The 9,161-nt window shown below is 63.5% G+C and overlaps 1 protein-coding gene across 1 annotated transcript in view; it reads right to left on the bottom strand.

The window, feature by feature from the left end:
* Positions 1 to 9,161, bottom strand: part of LOC102480839 (maestro heat-like repeat family member 5) — a 64,531-nt gene that overhangs the window by 4,922 nt on the left and 50,448 nt on the right. The window contains exons 20-24 of the mRNA XM_006152109.2: positions 8,647 to 8,803; positions 7,694 to 7,872; positions 2,372 to 2,509; positions 1,887 to 2,001; positions 1,141 to 1,284 (exon numbers count right to left, since the gene is read on the bottom strand). Coding sequence (XP_006152171.1) covers positions 1,141 to 1,284; positions 1,887 to 2,001; positions 2,372 to 2,509; positions 7,694 to 7,872; positions 8,647 to 8,803 — 733 coding nt within the window. The remainder of the gene's footprint in view (positions 1 to 1,140; positions 1,285 to 1,886; positions 2,002 to 2,371; positions 2,510 to 7,693; positions 7,873 to 8,646; positions 8,804 to 9,161) is intronic.

Genomic DNA, 9,161 nt, shown 5'->3' with positions numbered 1-9,161 from the left:
ACGAAGAGTGGGTGGGTGGATAGGTGAGTGGGTGGGTGGATAGGTGAGTGGGTGGGTGGATAGGTGAGTGGGTGGGTGGATAGGTGGGTGGGTGGATAGGTCGGTGGGTAGATGGGTGGGTGGATAAGGGAGTGGAACGGTGGGTGGGTGGATCAGTGGAGGAGTGGTGGGGTGCTGGACAGGCTGACAGGAAGCACCGGCCAGTCTCCATCCCTGGGAAGCACCTATTGCACGTGACCTGCGTGGAGAGGGCTTTGGGAACCATTACCCCCCTAACAAGTGCCGACGTGTGAGTCTCACAGAGGGCGAAGCAGGCTGATGGGAGAATGGACCCGGGACCTCCCTTCCGTGGCCTGCCCTGTCACAGTCCCACCGGCCCTGCAGACCCTCCTGCTCCTGATGGCCTCCTCCGACAGTAACGAGTGGGGGGCTCGCCTCCCCGGGGTTACACAGCAGGCCCTGGGTGGTGGGGAGATGAAGACCTCCAACTGCCTGTCACAGCCAGCTGCTGGCAGGGCCCTTCGGGGCACCAGGCACACACGGACGCTGCTGGTGACTGTCCCCACTCGAGGCAGGGCCTGTCACCGCTCCCACTTTGTAGGCCCAGACACTGCGGCCGGGAGTGAAGAACTGTGCTGGCAAGAGAGTGCTGGGGCAGGGAGCGGCCCAGGGCGTGGGCTCCTGACCATGGCTGGGCACCCCAGAGACCCACAGTGAGGGCAGCGCGGAGTTCTAGGCCCAAACTGAGGCGAGCCAGTGTCCTGCGGTGCCTGCGGGACCCTGCCAGTCGTTCCTGATGGGACGTGGGGTCATGGCAATGGGGTGAACTGGTCAGGGTTGGGGGGGCCCATGTGTGAGAGTCTCAGGAGTCCTCTCTGGGCAGGCCTGAGCGCTCCCTAGGGCTGCTCGGGGGCACCCGGGGGCCGCCGGGACCACCTCCTCGGTGTACAGGAGCTTGTCCCAGGCAGGGGGCACAGCCGACCTCCTGCCACTCGCGTATCTATAGGCGAGGACCTGGGGTGCAGGGAGGACCAGGAGGTCGGATGCCCCTCCCGCATGGCTGATCCTGTCCACGCTGCTGAGCCCTGGGGCTGCTCTGCGGATGGGCATGCACGCCGGCCACAGCACCCTTGGCCCTACCTTCTCCGGGTGGAAGAGGGTGTTCCCCAGGCCCTGCAGGCTCCACACGCGGACCTCGGCGCTGGGGTCCCTGAGGCCTCGTGCCAGCATGGTCAGGACAGCCTGCTTGGGGAGCACCTGAAGCAGGGCAGGGCTGTAGAGAAACTGGGGTGATGGGAGGCAGTGGGTCAAGGAGAGGGGCTCCAGGCCAGAGGCAGGGAAAGGTTCTGGAAGGGCGGTGGGGCCTCTTGGTTGGTAAGAATTTGTAACCCACCTGGGGAAACAGACCCAGAGAGAAGGGCCTTGGCTGAGGACACAGTCAGCTGGCGGACCAGCGGCCTGGCTCGCGGGGGCCCTGGGGACGGAACCCCTCGGAGGTGGCCCAGGCTTTCCTGCTGGGGCTCTGGTCTGGTCTCTCTGACTGGGGTTGGTTACAGAAGATACAGCACCCCCCTGTCCCCCATGGCCTGGGGCTCCCACGGCCATGCTTGCCACAGCCGGACTTGACTGGTTTTAGCCACTCCAAGCCTCCTTGTCCTGGGCTGGGGACCCCGCGGTGCTCAGAGCAGGACAGTCCATCCAGCGCCCCTGGAGCTCTGCAGGGGACGAGGGTGGGGACACGGGTGCCCCGGGACTGTAGTCAGAGAGGACCAGCTGGGGCCCCCGACTGTGGACTCCTGCAGAGCCGGCTGGGCAGGGGTCTGCTGGGCTAGAGTGAACCCCGTGGGGTCGAGGAACAGCAGGGTGGACTCAGCTCGCGCCACTACCTCAGTGAGGATGAGGACGGCCACCTTCCTCTCCCGCTCCTCCTGGCTCTGCAGGCGGGGCAGCAGCTGGCCCAGCACGGCCGGGATCTGCCGGCAGTGGTTCTGCACCATGGCCCTGGGGACGCGCACCGTCACTGTCCTGTGCCCCGCCCTCCAGCACCTGACCCCTGGCTGGGTGGCCAGCAGTGCCCTGGCATGGGTGGGAGCTGTCTCTGTACCCCTTTGCAATGGTCACCTCCTTTGTGCCAGGTCCAGGCCTGACATGGGGGGCCAGAGCGGCCCTTGTCTCTGAGCTTGTAGGCCATGTGGGAAGGTGCTGGGGTGGGCTCTGCGTGCCAGTGCTCAGGGGACGTGTGCCCCCCCGTGCCAGGGCCTGCCGTGTGCACTGGCATGAGCCCGAGGGCGCTGCTCACAGGGGCCCCAGCGTGGCCCTGTGGCCCACACCCCCCAGCTGGTGGTGGCTAGGAGCAGGTGGCCCATCGTACCTGGCAAGGAGACCTACGCCCTGCGGGTAGGTGTGGGCGGAGCAGAACAGCCCCCAGGTGCCCCGCAGCTCCAGGTGGGCAAAGTCATGCCAGTGCCCTGTGGTGGACAGCAGGCTCTTCAGGGCTTCCAGCGATGTGCTGCACAGGGGCACGGGTGGTCAGGGCCACTGGCCAGCTGCAGTCACCTGGCCGCCCCTGCCCCCGAAGGACCCCGGCCACTCCAGTAGAAAGATGTCACTTTGCTGGGGCCTTCTTACTGGCCCGGGTCAACACAGAAATGCTGGGCTCAGGCCGGGCCTGGTTGGACCTGGAGCCAGTGGGGAGGGAGGAGACTGCCAGGGCATGGCCTCGGGGGGCCCCAGAGAAAAGTGTGGGCCATCTCAGGTGATGCTGCAGGTCGCCCTCCTTGGACGGAGGGACAGCAGACCAGAGAGGTGAGGTGTCCTGTCCAGGTCGCACAGCCTGGCCCGGAGCAGTAGTCAGGGTTCAGGCAGGGTGGACAGCCTGGAGTACAGCCCACAAAGTGCAGGCGGTCTAGCCTGCCGGCCCGCTCCCTGGTCAGGCTGCCCCTTGCCCAGTCTCCGCGAGCTCGGCCTGGCCCAGTGAGTGTCGGTGCTGGAATGCAGCTGCCAGCTCCAACTAGGCGCCCTTCTGCACAAATTTGCAAAACCGAATGTCAGAGGACAAAATGTCATTCTGTGGAAGTCCCCGATGATGCCAATCCAAATGCCAGCTGGCTTGTCACCTCGCCCCAAGCTGTCATTACAAGAAGTTGCATTTTCTAGGTCGCTGGTCTCAGTGTGAAGCGACGGTGTTTTCAGGAGGAGAGACCTGGGGGGGGGGGGCATCTTGCTTGCCCCTGAGGACTGCGAAGCTTCTGGTCCTGCGGCCCCTCAGGCCTCGTTGGGTAGTCCTGCACCGTGGCCCTGGGCCTGCAGCTCTGTGAAGTGCTCTGGGAAAGCGGTATGTAGCTGGCTGTGTTCTTGGGGATCCCTGTCCAACACCCCTGCATGTCTAATACCCACCCCAGCATGGGACCTCTGGCAATGTCCAGGGACGCGTGTCACCTGAAACCCATGAGTGTCTATAAGAAGAGCCAGCCCTCCCTGCCTGGGAGCGCGGTTGTCCTCAGCCTTCTAGGGACACCCGCCACATACTGGCACCTCCCTGGCACCACCCTGGGGCTGAAGGGCAGAGGATCCCAAGAGGGGAGGCAGAGGCCTCTGTTCCTTCCGCCCGCCAGACCGAAGCTTGTGCCCCGAGCCCAGCGGGTCCTCGGGCCGTCCTCCCCACCGCCGTGCTCCCTCTCCCTCGCCCTCGGGCTTCTACTTTAGCAGTGACTGGATCCACATCTCAAAAAACGGGCCCTTTCAGCTGGGAACTCTCCAGAACACCTTCTGCTTCCTGCCTGTGGGTCTTGTGCTCTGGGGACCTCACGGATGGGCACTCCCACGGCGTCTGTCCTCTGGGGACGGGCTTCTCACTCAGCAGAGGGCTTCAAGGTTCGCATGTGTGGTAGCCTGTGTCAGATCGTCCCTCCTCGTCGAGGCTGAGTGACATTCCAGTGCATGTCAGACGTCAGCTGTGTGCCCCTTCATCCATCCCCAGACCCTGTGTCACTTCTGGGGGCTGCTGAGAATGGGCCGCTGTGGATGTGGCCGCATGCCACCGCCTTAAGTCCCCGACCTCGCTGCCCTGGGCGTCTGCCTGGAGGTGCACTGCTGGGTCCGGCCGTGCTGTTTGCTATCTGAACTCCAGGTGTAGTTTTGCTGCGTCCCGCGGCTGACCGGCTCACACGCCACCAGCAGGGACAGGAGTTCCCACGTTTCCACATCCTTGCTTACACTTGTTTTCTGTTTTTGTTGTAGTCATCTTAACAGGTGTGAGGCTCCTCCTTCGTTTTTCTTTTACAGAAGGCATGTGCAATGAGAGAGAGAGAGAACCTCCCAGCGAGGTGTGCTCATGTCTCTAAGCTTTTTCTCCCGTCTCTCCATTAGCAGGATCTGGGCACACATATGCCCAGCGTGTTTTCCAAGCCACGTGGGCCAGGGTTGGCACTGTGGTGGGCTATGTGGGATCCGGCTCCCAACGCACAGCACTTAACACTGAGCTGTGGGCCGGCCCACCCTCCTCTTTTAATCGCAAGCCTTGGCCCGGAAACAGAGCAGACGGGAGAAGGGGAGGGTGGGGTGTGTCTTTTTTTTTTTTTCTTTGCACACACGCACGTGCCCAGCATGGTTTACAAGTTGCCAGGTCTGGGACTCAAACCACCCAACTGGCTATGTAGGATGCATTCCCTTAGCCCTCATGCCACCTGCTGGCCCTGAGCTGTGTCTTTGCAACAGAAAGGTAGTGCCCGGGAGAATTCAGAAGTCTGCCATCACTGGCTGGGCTGAGAGGAGAGAGGAGTCCTTGGTGGGACAGGATGGAGGAGCTGGGGAGGACAGCTGACAGCTGATGGTCAGGCCCTGGCCCCCTAGAAAGGGGCTCAGTCAGAGACAGAGGGTAATGTGGGGGGTCCCTCGGGTAGGCTGTGCACCTGCAGCGGCCCTGCCAGGACAGGGCGCCCCACCCAGGGCAGGGCCAGCAGGACGTCGGTGGCCTCAGAGCCGCCCAGAGCTGGTCCCACCATGTCACAAGGCTTGACTGGCTGCCCCCTGTCCTGTGCCAGCCCCAAACCTGCTGTGGGCACCCAGACAGTGACTGTTTACCCCCCTTCCCCGACAGTGCCACGTCAGCCTGGCACACAGCATCAGACCCCGGACTGCCACCGTGCACCCAGCTGGTATGCTCACTGAGGCCCTGTGGGCCCCCACCCCCGGCTGGCCACGTTATTGCTCGTTAGCATGGCTGCTGGTCAGCCCGCCCATGCCTGGGCCCAGGGGGTGACCAGCCCTTGGTTTTATTCTCTGGCATGGAGGCCCAGGCTCCGTCTCAGCTTCAGAGACAGCATGGGAGCCAGGCCTGGCCATTCAGGCCTTCTCCTGCCCTGTGGCCATGACGGGACTGGGGTGGGCAAGTGACTCAAGCTGCCACTCAGAGCCAAAGGACGGCTCTCTGGGCGAGAGTCCTCTGTGCTGGGGCACCTGCTGGGGCAGTGGGCAGAAGCAGCACTGAGAGGTGGAGACAACACCCAGCCAGGCCTGGGTAGAAAGCCACCCACGGCTCTGCCCCATGGGGAGCCCCGAGGGAGACAGACAGATGTCTGTGCCCTATGGGGGATCCCCAGAGAGACAGACAGATGTCCCTGCTCCATGGGGAGCTCCAGGGAGACAGACAGACGTCCCTGCCCCATGAGGGAGCCCCAGGGAGACAGACAGATGTCCCTGCTCCATGGGGGAGCCCCAGGGAGACAGACAGATGTCCTTGCTCCATGGGGGAGCCCCGGGAGACAGACAGATGTCCCTGCTCCATGGGGGAGCCCAGGGAGATAGACGTATGTCCACTGTAAGGAGGACCCCGAGGGAGCAGACAGACGTCCCTGCTCTCCAGGCCCCCGACTTTGTGGGGTGCAGGCGGTAATCCAGGTGAGAAGGGCGGGTGGGGAAGAGCTGCTGGGACATGAAGGCGCAGGGGGAGGACCTGGGGGGTGGGAGAGGGACTGTCGGTGGGGGCTGTTGTCTAGAGAGGGGGGCTGGGAGGCCCCAGAGAGGCCTGGGTGAGTGGTAACCCCAGGAGGGGAGCGGCAGACACGAGGCGGGTCATCACAGCCCTGCACCCCACCCTCCGTGTTCTAGGAGGAGAACGTTTTATGAGCTTATTAGGGAAGATTCATGCATTTTGCATGGTTGATCTGAATAAAAAGGAGCTCGATGCACATTCAAATTCAGAGGCGATATGAGGAGAAGTGACATTACTCTCAGTGACGTGCCTCGGGGAGAGCTGTTAGAGCTGACGAATTGCGTGGAGCACATCATAATACAAACAAATGAAAAGCGTCAGTCCCCCGGGTTCGAAGGACTTGCTTATTGGATTTCCGGAAGTATGACGGGTGCAGAAGGGAGAGGAGGGCAGCGTGCTGAGGACGGCTGTCCTGGGTGGCTGGGCCTTCCCAGAGGGCCATGCAGGGGAGGGCAGGGGACTGTCATGGCATCAGCTTGAGATAAGCCAGGCCCAGTGAAATGCCTGAGGGACCCAGAGGGATGTTGGCCTCTAGGGGCAAGTGGCGGCCGGGTGGGGGCCTTGCTGACCACCTCGCTCTGCGTGGACACGCCGTGTGGCTTGGGGAAGCCCCTGACCACCTCGCCCTGGTTGCACCCTCTATAAAATGCGAGGGGTGGGGACAAGCAGTTGGCATAATGGCTATGTCGCTGGACTCCCATATGATCGACAGCGGTTTGAGTCCTGGACCCGGTGGCTTAAACTCACACTGGGTGCATGTGCGTGCGTGCCCAAGATCCTGAGAGGAGAATGGAGGAGAAGGGATTGCGGCGTGGCCATCCCCCCGGGGGGTGATTTCTTGCTTTCTGTCTCTCTCTGTCTGTCTGGCGAGCACACGAGCCCTATAGCAAAAAATGAAAAAAAAAAAAATGCGGAGGGTGACATTCCTCTCAAGAACCCTTGCAGGGGCAACCTGGGCTCAGGTGTGGAGACCGCGTGGGTTCCTGGTGCCACCTGGTGGGTTCTGACATGGCAGCGTCTTAGTTTGAGAGCACGGGCACACGCCTGCCCTGTGGCTACACTCCATGCTGGCTGTGGCCCCTCTTTTGTCTGGGGAGCACACGAACCCCATAGCAAAAAAAGAAAAAAAAAAAAAATGCGGAGGGTGACATTCCTCTCAAGAACCCTTGCAGGGGCAACCTGGGCTCAGGTGTGGAGACCGCGTGGGTTCCTGGTGCCACCTGGTGGGTTCTGACATGGCAGCGTCTTAGTTTGAGAGCACGGGCACACGCCTGCCCTGTGGCTACACTCCATGCTGGCTGTGGCCCTGGCGGTGGCAGCGCTGGGATCTCGGCTGTGTCCCCTCTAAACAGACATGTTCGAATCCTTTTGTGGAATCAGGGTCTTTGTAGATGGTGTCAAGTTAAGGTGAGGTTGTTGGTGGGCCTGGTCCAGTGGCCAGGGTCTTCCTGGGGGGAGACTGAGACTCAACCCTGCAGGACAAGCGCCTCAGGCCTTGCGGGCCGTGCTTGGCGTGCTGTGGCTTCCATCAAGGGTTTCAGGGGAGCGGGCCCCGCTGAGGCCTTGAGCTTAGCTGTGGCCTCGGGAGCCTGGGGCGGGTCAGGCCTGCGGTTCCCAGGCACAGCTCTGCGCCCTGTCCTAGGAGTGCCCTGCCCCACCACCTGGGCCTCGGTTCCTGCTGCAAGAAGGGCCCTGCCTTACCTCTGGGGGCTGGGCGTGGCTTCCACAGCGGGCTGCCTGGGCGGGGGCGCCCCGGGCACGCCCAGCTCCAGGACGTAGTGCATCTGCGTGAGCAGCGCCAGCAGCAGCTCAGGGTAGGCCTCCAGCACCGCTGCCTTGAACTCGCGGGCAAACTGCAGCTCGTGCAGCGTGTTCATGGCCTGGAGGGGTAGGGCGGGCTGAGCTCCATGAGCCTCTCCCTGCGCTGGCCCTTTCTGCTCGCCCCTGGGTGGCTACGTGGCCTGTCCCCTGTGGTCTGCCTGGAGGCCGTCCACGTCACTCCCTGTGACCTTCCCCCGACTGCATGGACGCCTCCTGCTATGGGTCAGCTGGGTGGTCTGACAGGGGGAGCTTCTCTGCTTGGGGGCCTCAGCCAGTTGGGGCGTGGGGAGCAGGGCTTCTCAGTGCCTGGCACACAGTGGGCAGGACTCTCCCCCCTGCCTCCAGTGCTCGGTCACGCTGCGGCGGGCAGCAGTTCTGGACACTGCGGCAGAGGCTCAGCCTGGAAAGTTCCACACAGGGCCCGTGTCTAGTTGAGGGGATGAGCAGTCACACCAGGAAGTGAGCTCGCTGCTCCTGGAGGTGAGCAAGCCAGCCTGGGCTTGTGGGGGAAGCTGGAGGAAGGATCCCCAGAGGAGAAAGCTTCTAAGATTCCTCCAGCCTCTCCATACCTTCCCCTCTGCCGTGAGGGCCCGAGGCCCTCCCTACAAGGCTGCCCTGACATCCCGACCAGCCTTCCAGACAGTCCTCCCTCCCGCCTCAGAGGGCCAGCCCTGGGATGTGAGGAGCTGGGCTGGACCCAGGGTCAGCCTGGGGTGGGCTGCCTGAGGCCTTCCTCCAGGCTGGGGCCAGCTGGCTCCCCGCCGTCTGGGCGTGCCCTGGGTGCCAGGTGTCTGTCGGCATATGGCACGGGCAGTCTGAGTGGGCAGACTCACGGCCAGCGAGCGCAGGTAGGTCTTCTCCTTGGGCTGGGGGCTGTGGTTGCTCCCCAGGGGAAGGGGCCGCTCGTGCAGCCAGGCCAGGAGCGCGGCCAGCACCAGGTGGCTCAGGGGCTGTTCGGCACCCAGGGCCCTCCAGAGCCGGAAGGCATGGCTGTGGGCAGAGAGGCCCGTGAGGGCAGCGCTGTGGTCAGGCCTGCCCGGTCATCCATGTGACCAGGAGGGGAGCTCACGGTGGAGTCTGCTGGGTCCTGAGCTCACCCTGACAGGCAGGGACAGGGCAGGCTGGGCAGAGTGCATGTGCTCTGGGTCAGGCAGTGAAGACCGGGCCAGTTGCCCCTGCCTCTTCGGGGCCTCTCGTCTGCACCAGCCTCTTCTCCGGTCTCCCCGCAGGCTCCTCCTTAACCAAGCTGGAGCTTCCCTGTCCGCCCCCGTCTCCCTACTGCATGCACCTTCCAGGACAGCCTGTCAGCGCCACGCGGGCTCTCTGCCCACCGTGCCCGCCTATCCCG

Source organism: Tupaia chinensis, unplaced genomic scaffold (genome assembly GCF_000334495.1).
Source record: "Tupaia chinensis unplaced genomic scaffold, TupChi_1.0 Scaffold000335_1, whole genome shotgun sequence".
In the NCBI taxonomy this organism is placed as follows: Eukaryota; Metazoa; Chordata; class Mammalia; order Scandentia; family Tupaiidae; genus Tupaia; species Tupaia belangeri.
Note: the sequence above shows the minus strand (reverse complement) of the source record. Positions and strands in the feature narration are given on the sequence as shown.